At 39.9% G+C, this 20,917-nt stretch overlaps 1 protein-coding gene and 1 non-coding gene across 2 annotated transcripts in view; both read left to right on the top strand.

Annotated features, from left to right (window-relative positions):
* Window positions 1-20,917, top strand: part of PKHD1 (PKHD1 ciliary IPT domain containing fibrocystin/polyductin) — a 405,478-nt gene that overhangs the window by 138,756 nt on the left and 245,805 nt on the right. The window contains exon 36 of the mRNA XM_040983008.1: window positions 9,963-10,175. Coding sequence (XP_040838942.1) covers window positions 9,963-10,175 — 213 coding nt within the window. The remainder of the gene's footprint in view (window positions 1-9,962; window positions 10,176-20,917) is intronic.
* LOC121158894 lies at window positions 9,570-9,674 on the top strand. Its single transcript, XR_005884265.1, has one exon. It is a non-coding gene; the product is annotated as a U6 spliceosomal RNA (small nuclear RNA).

The raw sequence follows: 20,917 nt of genomic DNA, 5'->3' as shown, positions 1-20,917 counted from the left end.
CACAAAAAGTTGTGATTCAGTCAGTGCTAATTGAACTTTGATAAAGAGAGGGAGAAGCTTATTTGAATGAGCTTTATAATGAGAAATGTTTTTATCTGCTTAGTATATACTTTGGAGAATTTTTGTCTTTTATCTTTCTCTTTAAAAATAGTTTTCTTTTTGAAGTCATAAGGGCTTTTTTAGAAACCCATGGGTAACTGAAGGGCTTGCATATTTTAATGCCAGAAGGTTTGCTGGGAAAAGGAAGTAGTGGTTTCTCAGAGGTAGGCCAAAAAAAAAAAAATCAAGGTTTAGTTTGGTAGTAATTACTAACAGTAGCTATAATAACAAGAAATTTATTTAACTCTCAGTGGCTTTTTTTTTCTGTGTAGATTTTGTTCCACAAATATGTTGATGCTTTGCAGTAAACATACTGTTAATTCTGCTCAGTTAACTTTGTAAGTTTTCTCTTTTAAAGAAATAGTCCAAGCCCAAGTCATAATTGTGCTGGTTTTCTGTACTTAGGGCAGCAACCTAACATCTGACTGTCTCCATTCACTCAGAGAATCTCAACTGCGAGTGTCTGAAAGTGAAGATAGCATTTTTTTTTCCCGCTTTTATTTAGGCACCTATTAGAGGAGCAGGAAAAACGGAACATGTTGGTTGAATGACTGAGAGAATTACTGTATAACCGGGTTTATGTTTCTGAGCCTGTTTTAGGTGATAGCAAGTACTATAACAGAACCAATGCTCAGAGAATTATGCCACTTACCGGTGGCATAGCTTTCCAAGTATGGTGCTCAGAGGTAGGTTCAGCGCCACCTGAGAATCTGAGTAAAATACAAATTGTAGGGTGCTTCAGTAAATCTATTTTGCAGGTTAGGTCACCCTCTGTGTTTCTTATGAATGTTCAAGTTTGAAAATTACTTGCCTGAAACAATACAGGGAACCATGTAGAATTAATTGTAAGGACTGGAAGCCAAATAAATTGACCTGGATACATTCTGCGCCCCCGCCCTCCATAGGCTACTGAATCTTTATAAAGAGCACAGGAAACTTGGCTGACCACATTGAATGTGATTATCCTGAGCATACCATTTTTAGTTGTATGTGATTCTTTATCCTAACAGAGAAATCTGACTTGATGAAAACCATTTCTCCTAACCACTATTGTCTGCTGCTTGGAGTAAGTGACTTTATTTCAGATATGTTTTTCCCTCAGCGTTGCCCATTTGACTGCAGCATCAGGATAATTAAAGAATTAGTATGTGGCACTTTTTCTGGGAGGTGCATGTTTTTTTTTCCTGTATCCTGAGAACATTTCTGCAGACATTTTCTAGTTCATATTTTCTTTTTTTAATCAGCCAGAGACATTACAATTAAAATACCGTTAAAGTGATTCTGGCAACTATTGCAATAAGCATGTTTTTTAATTAAAGGAAGAACAGGGCGATGCATAAGCAGCATAAGCTAAGGGGAGAATTTCCTCTGATATCTGTTTTAATTGAAATGAAAAAGCAATGGAAATGCAGCAGCGTCCTTTTGCTATATGTGTGGCTTCATCCCAGGTTGCTAGGTGTACATGTTGTGTGCTTGATTAATTAGTAGCCAGCCGGAGAGTCCATTCCCTTTGCCCCCAGTCCTTAAAGCCTGATTTATGCCTCACAACCCCATGAATATGTGAGAGCTCAGGCATCTATTTCCTGAGCTGCTAGTGGATAGGATTATGGAGCGTGGACTGAACTCTTGGGGGCTCTCGTTTGCCAGCCAAATTGATTTTCCGCCTCTCTGGCCGGGGACAAGCCCACCTCGAAGGCTTCTGAGGCTCTGCTCCAGTGGATCAGACACAAGTCTAATCCGGATCTTGCCAACAAAGGAAGCTGTGTGCATCCCATCACAATGCAAGCTTCAGGCCCGTGGCTGCCTTCCGTAAATGATACTCTTCTCTTCCTCTCCTCTTTCTTGCTCCCCTGCAAAAAGCAGCATGTTGCAGTAGGGCACAGCAATGCACCACAAGTCTGCTCAGATGAATGAGCTGCATCTGCTGAGATTGCATGGCAGGGTCTGTCCATCTGGAAAGGAAATTGTGTGAACCAAAGGTAATGAGTTATAGGTTACTGAATTTTTCATTCATTATTAAAGAGACAGAAAGTGAAAGGAATGTGATGGTTGTAGGTGTGGGAAGCAGGAAGACACACACAAGAGAAGAGAAGAGAAGAGAAGAGAAGAGAAGAGAAGAGAAGAGAAGAGAAGAGAAGAGAAGAGAAGAGAAGAGAAGAGAAAAAAGAGAAGAGAAGAGCTTCCATTTGTTAGTTCACTTCCCAAATGTCCACAGTAGTCAGGGCATTGCCAGCCCAAATTCAGGAAATGAGAACTCCATCTGATTCCCCGACAGGGGGCAGGAACCAAAGTTGTTGAGTCAATTACTTCACTTTCCAGAATGCACATTAATGGGAAGCTGGAACTGGGAATAACCCAGGTACTTTATAAATGATGCAGACATCACAACTAGTATCTTAATTACAACACTATCCTTTCATTGTTTTCAAAGCCGGTGTCTACAATCTTCCAGTTATCTTCCTTATTCAGCTAATTCTTTTATTCATTCTCAAGTGTCTTGCTACTTTATCTCCTTACTCTAGCCTTTAAATGTTTGTGTTTTATAAATTTTCTCTTTCTCCTCTGCTTGTACTCTAGACTCCCTAAAAGATTTCATTTATGTTTGTAACTTTAACTCCTACTCTTTCAGCAACTAGTTAGTGAGCACGTGAGCAGTTACCTGATTGGCCATGTGCCAGGTGCTGTTCTAGGCCGACTGTGCTTGAAACCAAATAGACCAGAAGTTTGCTCTCACAGGTTTACTTTTCTAAGGCAGCTAATCAATGAGAAAAAATAGGTGAGTGTCTTATATACACGGTTAGACTTGTTTGGTACTGCAGAAGATAACTGCAAGACAAGTGAGTGGGGTTCCACCTAAAGGAGGGGCTGATGTGGAAGGAAATCACAGTAAGGGGGAAAATCACCCAGAAAGGGGGAAAGCTATGAGGCAGGGAAAGCAAAAATGGCTAGTGTGGCAGGATCACTGTCAGCAAGGGAGAGGAGTTTTGACCAGTCAGCCAGAGAAAACTAACCCAGAGGCCGTGGGAGACTTTCGAAACTGTGGAGTGTAGAAGTAATATAAAGTATGCTTTCTATTAAAAAAAGAAAAGTCAGAAACACTGGGTGCTGCTTTGGGAATTTATCTTGAGTGAAGCTAAGGAAAGAAATGGGATTGCGAATTAAAAGGCTATTACAGAAATTCAGGGTTTAATGCAAGTGACTTAGATCCTGGAAATACATGTGGTGATGCTAGAAAGTGTTTGAATCATGGTTATATATCGATGGTAGAATATGTAAACTTCCTGGGGGAAAGTTATGGTGTGAGAGATAGTGAACAGTGACTCTAGAGTTTTTGGATAGAGTGAGTGAAAAGATAGGATTATCATTCAGAGAAATTCATCTTTATAGGTACAGTGTTGGGAAGCTTCTCTAAGCAGAGACATTGTAGGTAGTTCAGTGTCTGAGTCTCCAGGTGAAGCCATGTAACAGACTTGGTGACATTAATTTGTGAGCATTAGAAACTAGTGTCCTATGGTGTTTAAAATCTCAGCCAAAGTGGATTTAATAGATTGAAAAGTGTTCAGAGGGCTGAGTCTTGGAACAGTCACGGTTTGAAAGATCGGGAGATCAGGTGTAAGAGGAATGCCTGGGAGATGAGAAGAAAACTAGGACACACTGTTGTGTGTAGAAGGGGAAGGAGTTCCAGGGAAAAAATGAGAAAGTATCAAATGCTGCCAGCTACTCAGAAAACTGATTAAGCACTGGGCCTTGTATTCATCAATGTGGTTGGCATTTGTGAGTAGACAGGAATAGTTTTGGTAGAGTGGTCAGACAAATGGCTGGCTGGGGAACATTCAGAAGAGAGCAGGAGGAAAGGGTTGGCATTAGCAGGTATAGCAGCTCTTTGTGTGGTAGTATTTATACCCTGATTTTTTCTTATTGAGAAAAATATAATTATGTATATACCTTTAAAAAAAAACACCACCAAAATATTTTGTGGCCATTTTAGGGGATGGGTAATTGTAAGGTTAGTCAAAAGGGATTTTGAAGTGCTTTATAGACATTTACTAGCTACTAAGACTTTTTCTTTAAAAGGAATAGAAAAGATGTTCAGTGGTAAGAAGTGATTGCATATAAAAATGTATTCATTTAGTTATTTTAGGGAGGAAGTAGCAATAATGATGGTTGATTGATTTTTATAAAATTACCCAAGGTCACTTGTGGGACACAGTTTTCATGAAGATCATCACAAGCAATTTAAGGGTCATAACCAAAGGCTGATTTCTACTCTGTTCATTTTAACTTGCAGAAATGGGATCAAGTTCAATAAAGTGGGTAAATAAAGTCCTCCCACTGACCTCTCATTGTCAAGTAACTATTCTTTGAAGTAGCTCACTGTATATTTACTTTAAGCTAATGAAGTGTGAGGTTGAAATCTTTGGACCTTGCAGAGTTAAGTTAAACATAAACTATGCATTTCTTCACATGAAGAAGCTCTCATGTTGATTATCACTTATAATTATTTCAGGCAAAAGTAGCTAAATTCTTCCTCAGTCTGTCTCCTTAGTGTCCTGAGATGTCCTTATATTTGCCACTGACAAAGTGAGGAGGGTGTGCTTTATAGCAGGGGTTAATGATGTCCATATCAATTAATTAGCCCTGCTTACAGCACTGTTGACAATACAAGTCATTCATTTTCTTGGAGCTGAGCTTTTCTCCCTTCATTAACATCATTATTAGTTTCTGTCAGTAAATGATGGTTCAAAATTTCCATCAATTTGTTTCAGTGTGTTTACTATTTTGCTAATGACACACAGGACAGAGTACAGATTTTTACATTTATACAGTAATCCTTGTAATTTGCTTTAGCTTCTTTTTGGAGTGAGACAAGGTGTATCTTCGTTAACAAAATTGAAACAAATCAGATGTAAATAAGCCATAGGCGGACTTACTTTAGATTAACATAACTGTGAATAACAACCCTGATTAATGACAAAGCTACCAGTGAGGATTTTTTGAAATGGAAAGAACATGAGCATTTCTGCCAGGTGTCCTGGGTTCTAATGCTTGGCTCTATTCTGAGTGGAAGAGACCTGAACTTTATTTTTAAATAAAAGCAGGCTGTTGTGTTGATTCTAAAATATAATACTAACTTTCCAGGTTGCTTTCAACAGTCATTGGTACTTGGTGGGTATTTCATAAATATTCCTTGGTCACATTATGCCTTCTTCAGGTGAAATTTGAAGCTCCCTGAAGTTTGGGTAGTACCAAGTGAACCTGAGCTCCTTATTAGAGTTACTGTTGAATGCACATCTGACTAAATGCTTAAAGATGTAGCTGTCAAATGGTCTAATGTTGGAAGAAGTTTGGGAATACACTATCCTACCTTTCATCTTTTTAAAAAAAATAAATATGGGATTTACTTTTTAAAGTGATCAACAGAAAGCAATTCCCTAAAGATCATGATGAAGGGGACCTGGCTAGGCTGAAACCAGGTGCCAGGAACTATAGGCAGCACTCCCACACAGGAGAAAGGCATTGGAGTACTTGGGTCTTTTGATGCCTTCCCAGCTGCATAAGCAGGGAGCTAGAATGGAAATGGAGCAGCTAGTACTTGAATTGGCACTTATGTGTGATGCTGGTATTGCCCAGGGCAGTTTAAAGCTTTTGTACCACAGTGTTTGCCCCAGTCTAACTTCCACTTTTGTGGTGAGAACATACATCATTCCAAGGCACAGAGTAGGACATATTTGGAAACTTGATAATCTGAAACTCAGCAGTTGTGTGGGACTTACCTAGGGTCATTGAGAGGTAAACAGGAGCAGGACAGGAATCTTGTTTCTGTGCCCGGCCTTCACTTCCTCATCAAGGTCAGTTCATATTTTCTGTGTATTTATAATATGGGAATCCTGACATGCGAATCCATGGTCTACTAGTTGAATATAATTAATTAGGACATTAATGACATGTGGCTGGGAGTGAAAAAGCTTTCGTTAACATCATAGGTCATATTTTTTTCCTTCTGTTCACAGCAGGATTAATGTTTATAAGTGCATTTCTATGATTGATGACAATAGAGGAGAAAATTAAAGCCAAAATCATTTTTGAATACTCTTAAATCCTAATAGGCATTGCAATAATGCTCTGGCATCAAGTGTAGGGTATCAAGGGTCAGTACTATTACTTCTTAGATAAATGTACTTTGATTACAATGTATATGACATTATAATGTATTTGGTATTTTTTTTTTTTTTACCTGAAAGAGTAGTTAGAGAGGAATACACACACACAGGGAGAGAGAGAGTACGAACCAGTGAGCAGTCTTCTACCTGCTGACTCATTCCCAAATGGCTGCAATGACCAGAGCAGAGATGATCTGAGGCTGGGAACCAGGAGCTACTAGGAGCTTCTTCTGGGGGTCTTCCACATGCGTGTAGGTGCCCAAGAATTAGGGCCTTTCTTTTCTGATTTTCTGGTCATAATAAGGAAGCTGGATTGGAAGTGAAGCAACCAGGACAAGAACCAGTGTCCTTATGGGATGCTGGCAAGCTGAAAATTAGCCTTATATGCTATCATACTTACCCCTTGATATACTTTGAAAGGGATGCTATTTATAAGGGATTATAATTATAAAAAGGAATAGAAATAAATGTTGGAAGAGGGTGGTTTGTTAGTGCTAAAAAGATGGAGCAACTGTAGAAGAAATTAGAGGTGAGTATGAAAATAACAGTACATGCCCTTGCATTAATTCTTAAGTGTCAAAACCCCAGACCATGATTTTGCAAGTATTTTTTCAACATATATGAATGACCACATGGACTGGGGAAAACTTTTACTATTATTATTATTATTATTATTATTATTATTATTGGAAATACAGATTAAATTTTGGAAAGGAGGAGAGACAAAGATATTCCATCTGCTGGTTCGGTCCCTAAATGGCTGTAATGGCCAGAGCTGAGCCTACCAGGTGCTTCTTCCATGCCTCTTATGTAACTTCAGGGTTCCAAGGCTTTTGGCTATTCTCTATAGCTTTCCAAGCCTGTAGGCAAGGAGCTGGAATGAAAGTGGAGCAGCTGGAATGTGAACTGGTACCTAATGAGATCTTGGCACTTGCAAGATGAGGACTTAGCCACTGTGCCATCATGGTGGGTGTCTGGTGATAGAATTCTTACCATGAAAATTTATGAAAGGAAAGACTGTGTACCTAGATGGAGTTTGTCATTTGAATCTGCAGCCAACAGGAATAGCACTTTAAAGATCTAGCAGAATAAGTGTCCCATAACTGTTACTGATGATGTGTGACTTGGATTTTGGAATCAAAGGCTAGAAGGCTTAATTTTAGAATGCCAAGGAAAGCTGGATAGAAGGCCAGGGGAGTAACAGCTCTACATTTGCCAGTTCAGTCAATTGTTTATTGATCACAATCTGCACACTAATTGGTGGTCAACAAAATGCTAGATTTAGAAATAAACTTTGCAGGTAAAAAGCTTGGTTCCCCGTAGCTGCTCACCAAGATCCTACTTAATAGTAGTACAATCTGCCTTTCAAACCATTCCTGTCACTCTGCTCTTTCTTTCCCTGTCTTACTTTAGCTCCTTAAGAAAATGTTTGGCTTATAGATTAAATGTAATTATGGCATCCTTTTTGAGAAAATTAGATTGTGTTTGTGTACATAAGGAAAGACAAGTGCTTAAATCAGACTCTGTAAAAGAAACCTTTTCATTCATTGAACAATTATGTGGCAAGTGCCAACTACTTGTCTATAACTTTTCTAGAAGCTAAGAATTGAGAAATGAACAAAACAGTTATTTGCCTTTATGAAGCAAATATTGTAGAAGGTGTGAAGGAGGACAGAAAACACACATTTAAACATACAGTATATCTGATTTCAAGTGTTACAAAGAAAGATACATTTGGGTAAGAGGCTAGGACATGCTATTTTTTTAAGTATTATTATTTTCCAAAATAGTTTTGTAGGTATAGGGATTCATCCATACTCTTCCCCTTCCTTAGAGCATATTGGTTTATATAGCTTGGAGAAGGAAGACGTGTAAGAAGTTAACATTTAGGTGGAATCCAGAGAGAGGGAGGGAGCGAGCCTTGTGAATATCTGACAGCGAAATTTCCAGGTAAAGAAGAATCCCTCACAGAGACCTGTTTGAGAACCAATAAGCAGGCCAGTGCATTTGGAGCAGATATTGCAGTGCATCAGGTTAAACCACTGTCTGCCATTAGATGCTTGGGCACTCTGCTTCCAATCTAGTGCTCCTGTTGGACTTGGGGAATTAGTGGAAGACTACTTCATCTGTATTAACCCATGTGGGAGTCCTTGATGGTGTTTCAGGCTCCTGGTTTGGACTGGCCCAACCTTTGTTGTTGAGGCCATTTTGGGAGTGAACCAGCAGGTAGAAGCACGTGCACCATACACACACACACACACGCACGCACGCCCACACTCTCTCTCTCGACTTTCAAATAAATAAGTAATTTAATAAATAAATCTCATAATAAAAAGAGATCATATTGAAGAAAGTATTAGAGATGAGGTAGCAAGTAATGAAGGGACTTTTGTAACCCAGTGTAAGGACTTTAACTTTCATCCTGAGGGAGTTGCAAAACTGTACCAGGGTTTGTGTGAGAGGAGCTCTTGTGTTTCTTATGCAATGTCACAGCTCTGATGACTTTGTTACTGAGTAGAAGAGTCTAGTTCACTGCTTTTGCAAATCGCTCATAAGAGGAAGGTAGATTGAGTAGCTAATTCAGTTTAAACTATTTATAGGGGATGCTTTAATTAATTTTAACATTTTTGTGAAAGTCATGCATGAACTGTAAATATTCTGAATCATTTTAATGAAAGGCAACAGAAGGTGAAAGTTTTTAATATTTCTCAGTGTAATTTTTTATGAGATAATATTCCTATGTTACAAAAAATTTGAACATTAAGATTAAAATGAAATCTGTATTTTGTTATTAATTGACAGAAACTTAAAGAAAATTGAATGTACTGTATGGCTTCATGATTCAGTGAAAATCAGTGTGGACAATGAGGCACAGAAATGGATAAGAATTAGGGCATTGGGGGTTGGTAGTGGGATTGGTAGGAAAGAATCTTGTAACCAAGAATGCCCTCTTATTCCTTAAAATGCCACTACTGAAAGATCTCTTCTATCTTCCATTTTGCATCAAAATGCTTTTTGGAAAGCCAAGTCTGAGATTCAGGCTATGGAAAGGCAAGAAGTGTTCATGGACAGTCCTAATTTTCATTGGGGCAGAGGAATATTCCTCAAGGAAACAGGGGTCTGTTATCAAAACAAAGTAAAATGGGTGCTGGTCAACTAAAACACTATAAATGTATGATAGTAGACCTAATTTTATGCTCATTTATTGTAATTCTTACAGTTTTGGCATATTTTTTCTCATTTTTTACACTTGATTCTTAGTGTTTGCTATACTTTAATTTTATAAGTCCCATTTATCTCTTGCTAATTGTGCTCGCTTCGGCAGCACATATGCTAAAATTGGAAGGATACAAAGAAGATTAGCATGGCCCCTGCGCAAGGATAAACTTAGTAGTCTTTCTATTCCATATTTAAACATTGCTAAATTATTGGACTTTTAGGTTATTGTTATAAAATAGTAAAAAAAAAAAACACTGTAGCGTTTTATGTTAGGTAATCTAAATTGGCTTTGTAACTTGGAATTTTATTCTTAGATGTCTTTCCTACCCTTTTGTGCTCTTAGAAGAGAGTATGATAAAGTATGTGTAAATTGCAGCAGAGGTACACAAATGCAAGAGAGTTCATCAGCACTTGGGTTGATCAAAATGAGCCGGGTTTCATTCTCCCAGTGACTGATAGTTTTTTCTTTGTCTTGTCCACTAGGAGGCAAGCTGGTTTTCCTGGGCACAGGAACTGTGGATCTCAGGGCCCATGCCATCCTTGTTTCTGATGGTGGAGAGCTCCGGATTGGATCTGAGGACAAACCCTTCCAAGGCAGAGCTCGGATCAAACTCTATGGGAGTTCTTACTCTACCCCCTTCTTTCCCTATGGAGTAAAGTTCCTGGCAGTAAGAAATGGGACTCTTTCCCTGCATGGTGAGTGGGAAAAGGAAGTGGATCTGTATCTAGAAAATCCGTGGACATTGGCAAATGCTAGTACTATTTAGTACCTTCGTATGTTGCTGAAGCGATGAGTTCAGTTAGAACAAGGTATCTTGTCTCTAATAACAATTAAAATCACAGTGAGTCCTGTGGTTGAGTACACTACAGTTTCAAATTATTCATGCTCCCTTGTGTAAGAGGATTGTTCACTTGTCTGCTGTGTGGTTTTTTTCAGTGCTTCCCTATGAGTGGACCATACTTCTCTGTTTTGCCAGGCAGGTAGAAACTATGTACACAGCCAAGTAGCAATTTAAAAACTTTTGAGATGCTTTAGTCACTTTACTCTTTTCCTTCTATTTGAAAGCAGACATGAACTGTTCTTTCAGCTGGGGAGTATAAATGAAAAACTCAAGGATGTGTGTGAGGAATAAACTGTTGTCATAAGCCTTTGAGATTTGCATTTACATAGGCAGGGCAGCCTACTGAAAACTGAGTGATGCAATCACAGCATGTACTAAGGTTGTTTCTATGTGCAATAACCTGACACAACAAACAAAATTAGAGATAACTTTATTTTGTTGCTATTGTTGAGCCCTCTTCCCTGAATTCTATGAACGTGGTTCAGTTACAGTTTTATGTGGAACCATCATATAGGTGGGTTGGGTATTCATGAACTCCTAGGAGAAAAATAGGGTTCATACTCTGGTTTATTTCTATTCCATCCTCATTTGACTTCGATCATCTAATTACCTTTTGCAAAATGCACATTCTTGGCTCTTGAGGGAATTGCTAAATCTGTCAGAATGTTTGATATATGACAATAAAAATGTGGGCCCCATGGTAGGTATTTTATATGGCAGCATCTTATATTGGGAGTATCGAGCTTAAGTCTTAGCTCTGCTTCTTATCTACTTTCCTGCTAAAGCAGACACTGGAGGGCTGTGGGTAGTGGAACAAGTGCTTTTGTTCTTGCCACCCATATGGGAGACCCAGGGGAGTTCTGGGCTCCTGGCTTTGGCTTGGCCTAGTCTTGGCTGTTATGGGCATTTGGGGAAGTAAATCAACAGATGGAAAATTCTCTGTCTCTGTCTCTCTGCTCCATATTTGCCCTCTTTCTCTTTGTGTCTAAGCCTTTCAAATAAAACGAAAACAAAATTTAAAAATTAGTTGACTCCAGATAGTTGTCCAGTTTCTAAAGACATGATGTTATCAGTATTGGCATTTTTATATTGACATGACACACACCCCTCCTGTTATATATCTTCTGCATTTTGATAGATTGTTGTGTTGAGGAGTCTCATTTTGCTCTCTTGGCTCTTTTGCTACAAACTTTGTGCCCTGCTCAATAACTACAAAGAAGTACCCTCTTTCCTCTTTTGGCTTTCAATTGGGAAAATAAGATCTTTTAAACATACTTTTAAGAGTTTGTTTGAATTATTTGAAAAAAAATATATATATACACAGAGACATAGAGAGACCTTCTTCTACCTACTGGTTCACTCCACAAATGACTGAAACAGCTGAGACTGAGCCAGTCAGAACCAAGAGCCTACTCCATCTGAATCTCCCACATGGGTGGCAGGATCCAAAGCACTTTAGCCATCTTCAGCTGCTTTACTAGATGCATTATCAGGGAGATGAGCTGCAGGAAGAGCAGCTGGGTTGCTGAAGCAGGATTTCATGTGGAAAAGGCAGCTTAGCCTGATGTGCTACAACATTGGCCTTGGAAACAAAGATCTTTTTCTCCAACATTTACTAATAATGATCAAAGGTCAACCAGTGTGCTAGACACTGGGGCATACCTTTTGTAAAGTTTAAAAATCCCTAACTATCAGAAGAGAAATTCAAACTGCCTGCTGTAATTATAGTTACATTCTGTTCCAGAAAGGTTTGTTCTCATCATCAGCAAGCACCCACCCTTATCATGTAGTCCAGGATCCATGAGTTTCTTCCACTTGTTCACACATCAGCCCCAGTCTTCAGAGGTTGCTCTTCTTCGTTTGTCACTTAGATTTCCATCCCAAAATGTTACTGTTTACTATATGAAAAAGCTTGAACCAGAGGGGATAGCTCAGGGTTTTAGCCAGGCCATTCAGCATTCGAAGACCCTGGAAACCTCAGATCTGAGAACCTCTGCCTCACAGGATGCTCAGAGCACAGCTCTGGGTGGAAACTGAAATTTAAATAAAGAAAACAGAAAATTTAAAATTTCTTTACTCTGCTTCTTTCATTCCAACCACTTCCCATTCCCATGCTTCACTATGAAGAAGGATCAGTGAGATGTTTGTGTGTCTCCATTTACCAGTACTCCGTGCTTGTTAGCCTTTGTAAGCAAGTAGCAAATTAAAAAAAATGCCTAGTACTTCTGCTTATAGTCACAATGAACTAATTAAAGGAAAATAGATGTTTTTAATACATTTTGAGAATCTGAAAGCTAACGACATGTTGTTACTGCAGCCACGTGATGTTGCTCAAATTGGAGATCTCCGCCTCCTGTGTTTCTTTATATCCTTTCTCCTCCACCTACTCCTTTCCTTTTGTCTCTCATTTTCTTTTGACATTCCACTTCTGAACCCTTCTGATCCTCTTCCTACCCCCTTTCTCCTTGCCTTTCCTGTATTTCTAGATTTGGCTGTCATCAACAACTCTTTAATCCACTGCCCCAGGCCCTTCCCACAGAGGGGTGACTAGACTCTCATGACAACCACAGGGCTGGCACTCTGATCACTGTTGGGCTCCAGCCACTTCCTCTCTGAACTGATGCTGCCACACCTCAAACACTGGAAAGAAATATTGTGCAGAAAAGAATGTGGCCATTTGGGAAGGAGGGGTTCACTTCCTGCTGTATCTGTCAGAGTCACAGCCCCACGTGCACCCATCAATCCTCACTCTTCACCAATCCTCATCACCTGAGGTCTCACACAGATCTCCCCCTCCGGCACAGTGGTATATCATGGTTAAAATCGTTACGTAATTTCACAGGCCTTTTCCCAGGGCCAAAGGTGCGTCTGGTGACACTGGGACTTTAGGGAAAAACTAATTTTCTTTTGCTGTCAAGTATGCAAAGCAGGGAGTAACTTGATTCACTGCCTTATACCCAGAAGGTACTTAATGACCCAATATTCACTCAGCTTCCCAGAACAGTGTAGTGAGTGTGTTCACAAACCTTGACACACAAAAGATTCTTTTAGAGACTTTTTAAGAGTGCAGACTTGTTGGTCTCATCCCCAGAGTCTGATTCAGAGGGGTTTGGGTGGAATGGGAGTGGTATTTGGACATGAAATGTGGCCCGCTGACTAAATTTGAAGATACCATGATTTTGGTGGTGAAGAGTTTTGGAACCAGAAATTAGTCTAATTAAAACAGTTATCAGCTATGACCTGAGAGCAATCTCTGTTCAAGCCTGAAAAACCCCATTCCCAGCTTGTAGATTTACGGCTCCTGTAGGTTGCCAAACAATAGAACTCACAATAACATGCAGGCTGCATCCTTACTATTTTGATTATACTGATTTCTCTTTTCCCCAGAAGTCTGAGTCCACAGTACCAGTGATCGCATATTTTGTGGGGAGATGAGGAAATGTGGGAGGGGTACAACAGACAATTTTAGAGTTCAACATGGGCCAGCTTTGCTTGGAGATCTTCCATATTAATATTCTTGCCTATCTCATTTAATCCGAGAATGAGAAGAGCTTTTGCTTTGGGGACCAAGAGGGATCATTTTCCCCAGGCGTCTCTTGCTCTCTTTCCAGCACCTAGTAGACATCTTTAGATTTTCATCTCTGGAACAGCTGCATCCCAGCAGTGTATAACCTCCACTTGCAGGCATGAACATGATGAAGACTTTCTGAAAACTGTTTGCAGTGGCCCCTTTTAGCCGGGTTGAGGCTACTTCCTAGCAACTCAGGCCTTTGGCAGGCAGTTGGTCTTTAACATCGGGCAGCTAGCAACTGATGGATCCTGATCAAGTTGCATCTTGGATCATATAGAATTGCACAAATGGGTCTGAATGGCAGTCCTAACTCTCCCTGCCCAACCGTTCCTGATGTCATTCTTCATTATTGTCCTGTTACCCCTGATGGCTCCAGATGATTTTTGTTATAGGTTAGGATCGGTAGGCAAGCAGACTTACTGTTTAGCTGTCATAAGAAAATAATGGAGTTGAAAGAAGGTTTCACATTTTTTTTTTTACTGGCGAAAAACACAAGAACTGCTATATTCATGCATCCATGCTTGTGTACGTGTGTGTGTGTGTGTGTGTGTGTGTGCACACCCTCCCCCGACCTGCCTACACACATATTGCTCTCTTTCGTTTTCAGGCTGTTTGGAGTGAGTCAGAACAGGGCTGTTCCAAATCTGCTGTGAGATTGAACAGGGAGATCTGTCAGCTGCTCACTTGGTTATGTTAATACAACCAAAAGGTCATGGATTTCTCTTGAGTGGTGGCCAGGGGTTTAGGTGATGGTAGTCAGTAAGGAAATTTCTCTTTCACCTTTTGTCTTGCCTACCTTGTCTGCTAGCCCAGGTTCACCCCCAAACAGAGTGCCAATCACCTGTCAGTTTTCAAGGGGGTCGCTGTCAGCCTGGGCAGCTTGAATTTTTGACAATGTAATTACGGCTCTTGCTTCCACAGTGGGAGTCTGAGCAGAATGGTGGGGTTTTTTATTGATTGTTCAGCAGGGAAATTTATCAATGTCTCTCATTTCATTTCTAGTTCCTCCCAGAGAAATTTGGCTGACAGTTTCTCAGTAGAAAAGAAGTCTTATAGCATTGACTAGACTCGTGCCTTTGTCCTTTAGTCAAGATTATAAGAGGTAGGCATTAAAGGTAGATGAAAATTTCAAAGAAAAACTAGTTTGTGGTGCATGTTTGAGGAAAACAGCAGTACAAATTTTAGAAACACCAATTCATAGGAATGAGTACAAGAGAGATGTATATTAGCAAGTTTAGATGTGTTATGCTTTCCTTCTGAAAGAATCTCATTTCTGTGTTTAACTTCCATGCTTCTTGCAAGTGCTGTGTGTATTCCTTTAAAACTTGCTCAAGAACACCAGCTCTCATTAAGCCTGAAACAGTGTATGTGTGGCAAGCATGTGTAAAGGAATATGTTTCTGGTCAGTGGCTTCACTCTCATGTTCTACAAAATCCAGATGTTTCCTGGAACAAGGGCTCTACTAGTAATGAAGTATTTGGTAATCACGCAATAGACATTTAAGTTTCTTGGGTTTTTGATTCATAGATTTTTATCTCTATTACATATTTGTATTCAAAGTAATTAGAACAGTGACACTGTTATATTTTTTGTAGATTTAGTTATTTTTATTTGAAAGGCAGATCAAATTTGCAGAGAGGAGAGACAAATTTGTTGGCTTACTCTCTAAATGGCTTGTAATGGCTGGGGTTGAGCTGATCAGAAGCCAAGAGCCAGAAGCCCCTTCTAGGGTCTCACATTGGTGTTGCAAGGACTTGGTCCATCCTCCACTGCTTCCCAGGCCACAAGTAGGAGCCGGATGGGAAGTGGAATGGCTGAAACTGAACTGGTGCGCATTGGGAGCCCAGCGCTTGCAAGGTGAGGATTTAGACATTACACCATTGTCCCGGGACCAAACATTGTTATTAAAACATCCACACAAGGTTACTTTCTGAACTACAGTGTATAGATCATTTTGAGGGATCTAAGACCTTTTCTTGTGTGATTCCCAATTAAGCTCCAGAACATTTTGTATAAAGTCTGTTCTTTGATGTAGGATGAAACTTTCTAGAATCCAGTTTCGTCTCATGATCACTCATTTTCATGCAACAGTCTGTCTGCTGTGTCATATGCTCAGGCATTTACAGGCTCTCTTGCCTTCAGTTCCAGCACTGCCTCTAACACAGTATTCCCTCCAGACCATAACTCCTCCATTTCTTTTGCTTTCACTCCCTTAGGCTGGAAAACAAATCAGAGTTGTGATATGGTGTTATTGTATGCAAGTGTGTTACTCTTACATCATTTGGTCTTAATGATGGACAGAAAACCAGTGCCAGTGGTCTAGGTGAAATTACAGAATAGGCAGATACTTAACTGACCCTAGATATAGTTACTTCTAAGTGTTTGCATGGCATTGGGATACTCTGTCTCCCACCTCTGGGGCCTTATTAAGTGTTGGGCTTCTCTTTCTCCAATTCCTAGTTGACTTCTTCTGTTTGGCCTTGAACATTTCTTGGTTCTAAGTTATCTTTGATTTTCTACCACCAATTTTGTGTCGTAACAAAATAACCAGGGATGACCTCATGAAATCTTATTTATTTATCCAGCATGGTTACAGCATGCACTGTGGTTTTTCTCTGCTTTCTCTCAGGTTACCTTTTCATGCTTTTATCTACTTCTGAAGCTAGGAAGGCAAATCTATGTTGAACAGAGGTGGCCATGGAAGCATGAAATATGGAATGTGTGTGTGTGCGTGTGTGGTAGAGGTGGGTGTATATTTGTATGACTGTATGTTTCAGGAAACTAGTCACCTAAGAAAGAGTTTGTCCCAGAAAGGCATAGATCTACCAGATAAAACCATTGGTTTTATATTGGAGTATTGAAACGAAAATCTTTTGATTCAGTCTCTGAAGTCTCTGGGTCTCTGGAACACATAGGAAGAAATATGCAAATATAGACAGTGCTGTTGTAGAAACTCAGTTTGCAAAATTGAAGTTACCCTTTCAGCTGCCTTTGTGCTGAATGAAATGTGTGAGGTCAAGAAAACAAAAATGTCCATTGTGTTCCCACTGCAAAACTGTGAAGTGTCCTGTCAAATGGCAGAGCAGTAAAATAAATATGTATATTTTGCTGGAAGCTTTACTCCAGGTAGTCTCAAATATTTCCGAGTTTTCGAAATTTTGAAAAGCTCTGTCCTAGAACTTTGTGGAATCTAATTTGCTTTTTTGCTAAAGTTTTTAAAAATTATTTATTTTTGTTTGAGAAACAGATATTACAGAGAGAGAGAGACACAGGAGATTTCCCTTCTGCTGGTTCACTCACCAAATGGTCACAATGGCCAGAGCTGAGCTAATCCCAAGCTAGGAACTTCCTCTGGGGCACCCCAAGGGTGCAGGGGGCTAAGGGATTGGACCATGCTCTGCTGCTTTCAAAGGCCTTAGGCAGGGGGCTGGATTGGATGTGCAGTGGCATGGATTGGTGCCCATGTGAGATGCGGGCGCTGCAGGTAGAGGATTAGCATAGATGTTAACATGCTGACTCATAGAATCTAATTTTCTGAGATATGTGAGTACCTGGGTTTTTCCTCCCTCCTTCCCAGGATTTAATCAGTACACCACTGAAGAAGTTCTCTCTCACCCTTTGGCATTGATCACTACCAAATATTGCCTGGAGTTTCACAGAAAAAAACTTGAGTTGTTAAGATGTGAAAATGTGCCACAAGGCTGAGGAAATGGAAAAGGTGCATTATTTTGCAGATGTTGGGGAGATGCAAGTCTTCTAGACAGAAGTCTGACAACAGATGTAATATTTCCTTCAGGCATTATTTCTTTATGTGGCTTGATGAGGGTTTTTATTTTTCTTCTTTTGAAACCACAACTTTTTAATTGTTTTCAGACATAAAGGCCAGTTGTAATTAGTCAAGTTTAAAAAGTGAGTCTCTCCTTTGTTTAACATTAACTTTCTCCTCCTCAAGGTTGCAGCTCAAGGACCTTGGAACAGTAGAGGCCATCTTTTGTTGACCCAATCACTCCCCGAGTAGCCACATTAGCCAGAGCTGGGGCTATCCAAAGCCCAGAGCCAAGAACTTCTTACTAGTCTCTTTTGTGGTTACAGAGTCCTAAGCACTTAAAGGCATCCTTTACTGCTTTCCCAGGCCATTAGTAGGGAGATGGGTCAGAAGTGGAGCAGCCAGAACTTGAATCAGCACTCATATCGTATCTAGCAGCAAAAGACAGAAGCTTATCTGGCTGCATGAGTGTGACAGCCTCTTAATATTTTTTAATAAGATCCAAGAGGATGTCTTTCTTCTTGTTATTTATGGCCCCCTTAAAGGTATGGAGGTTGTCACTGCTTAGCTATATGCTTAGGCTGTCTCGGTAGATTCAGGATAATTGAAACAACCTTCTCTGTATGTGAAAGGATATTATAAGGGGATGTTGGGTTGAAAGGAAGAATCATTCATTTTATTGTTGTTGTTTGGCTGTGTTTCTTCTTGTTTTGTTTAAGGTTATAAAGAAAGTAAGCCTAAATGGAAGGATGGCATGGAGGAAGGAAGATGGGGGAAATTTAGGAGTTACTGTCGCTTTCTACAGTCTTCAGTTTAAACAAATTTCGGTGCATCCTGGGGATCTGGTCAGTTGGCAAGTGAGGCAGATCACAATTGCTCAGACACTGGTGAGCATGCTTCAAGGTTACTTCATAGGCTCAGGATGGCCAGGACTAGAGGACTAGTTTTACCTTTATAACCAACACTCCCAACAAAAAAGCAGGACTCTTCTGTGCTCTAATATTGCTTCAAAAAATCCAAAATGTACCATTCTGTGCACAGTGGCAGCCGAGCATCTGTTAAAACCTCATTAATTTGGACAAGAGTGACCTTGGAACCGTTTATATGAAAGGGTTCCTTTAATTAATACTACAAGCCACACTTTAAGAAACTTGTTTAAATGCATTTTGCTGAACATGCTGTTTTTAAGGTCTTTTAATTTTAGGTGTTTACATGTAAATGTATACTGCTAATTAGAAATGAGTTCTAGCTATTCAAAAATTCAAATACAGCAGGAACCCCAGTTAGAAACACATTGAAAGGTACTTCAAGTTTCTATATATACTTGAAAGTGTTGGCATTTGTCAGATCTTTGTTGGTGGCAAGTGACAGGAAACCCAATTCAAACAAAAAATAGGGGCCTTTATTGCTTCATATAACTGAAAAACTTGAAGCACAGCTGAGTCCAGGTGCTACAATGAGATCATTAAGACTATCTCTTTGAAGCTCTTGGTTGTATTTCCCCCTGAGTTGACTTCATTTCCAGTTAAACTCTTCGTTCATAGGGACAGAAATGGGACTCTGGGGCTTGGGATGAAATAATTCTTTTTCTTTCTCTATCGTCATTTGACGTCTGAGATGATTTCATCACTCCCACCATTACATTGCATATCCTTCCTATTTTTTTCCTCTATGACTTTTTAAAAAGATTTATTTATTTTTATTGGAAAGGCAGAGCGAGAGAGAGAGGAGAGACAGAGAGGAAGTTTTCCATCTGATGATTCACTCCTCAAGTGATCGCAACAGCTGGAACTGAGCCAATCTGAAGTCCGAGCCCAGTGCTTCTTCCAGGTCTCCTGTACAGGTGCAGGGTCCTAAGGCTTTGGACTGTTTTGAACTGCCTTCCCAGAGCAGCAGCAGGGAGCTGGATGTGAAGCGGGGCCTCTGGGAATAGAACTGGTGCCCATATGGGATCCTAGTGCAGTCAAGGCTAAGACTTAAGCTGCTAGGCCATTGTGTCAGGCCCTCCATGACTTTTAGCATAATCTATTACATGTGACTTAGTTATAATATTTACTCCATTGTCTCAGTGGAATCTCCATCATCTTATCTCTGTCAATCTATCTATCCATATCCATTTCCTAGAACACTGTTTTGTTCAAGAAATATCGACTTCAGGGATGGCATTGTGGGATAGTGATTGGGATGTCTGCATCCCACACTGGCGAGTTGGTTTGTGTCCTGCATGCCTTGCTTCTGATCTGTCTCTACTAAAGCACCTAGAAAGCAGAAGGTGATGCCCTGAAGCACTTGTGTACCTGCCATTACCTAGAGGGTCCAGCATGGAGTTCTTGGCTCATCACTTTGTCCTGATCTAGCCATGATTTTTGTTGTCATTTGGGGAGTAAACAACAAGCCCATTGAGGATGTATACACACATACCCCCCACACACACACACCCACACATACACACACACACCCACACATGTTTATGTGTATATTAACCTAGAAATATCTTTTAGATGTATCTCTAAAAGTGGCTTTTTAAAAAGATTTTATTTTTATTGGAAAGTCAGATATACAGAGAGGAGAAGAGACAGAGAGGAAGAACTTCCATCTATCTGATGGTTCACTCTCCAAGTGACCGCAGTGGCTGGAGCTGAGCCAGTCCAAAGCAAGGAGCCTAGAGCCTCCAGGTGTTTCATGCAGGTAAAGCATCCCACGACTTTGGGCTGTCCTCTGCTGCTTTTCCTGGCCACAATCAGGGAGCTGGATGGGAAGTGGGACTGCTGGAATTAAAACTGGCGTCCTTATGGGATCCTGCTGCATGCAAGGCAAGGACTTTAGCCACTAGGCTTCTGCTCCAGGCCCAGGGTTGATTTTAAAATCTTTTTTTTTTTCTCAGAAATTCCAGGACCACATGAATCTTGATATTGATGGGACATTATTTTCTGTAAATATGGAAATACACATAGAGAGCTCTAGTCATCAAAGGCATTGATACAGCTATTTAATATTTGGATTTGGACTCAAGCCAAAAAGAGAACCACTAGAGAAAATTATGTATTATTTTACTAATTTTTTGTTAAGTTATGAAAAAAGTGAGCAAATATCCCCTTTTCCTTCACACATAAGGTCACATTCAAACAAAACTGATACCTCACTGTTTACAAGATGGTAAATCCAGTAGAGTTCAATAATTAAATAAAAGAAGACAGAAAACTTGCTAGGTTAAGACCTGTTTAAGTAGTTAGGAGTTGCTCCCTTTACTCAGAATTTA

Source organism: Ochotona curzoniae, unplaced genomic scaffold (assembly GCF_017591425.1).
Source record: "Ochotona curzoniae isolate NIBS_2020 unplaced genomic scaffold, NIBS_Ocur_1.0 contig_3819, whole genome shotgun sequence".
NCBI lineage: Eukaryota > Metazoa > Chordata > Mammalia > Lagomorpha > Ochotonidae > Ochotona > Ochotona curzoniae.
Note: the sequence above shows the minus strand (reverse complement) of the source record. Positions and strands in the feature narration are given on the sequence as shown.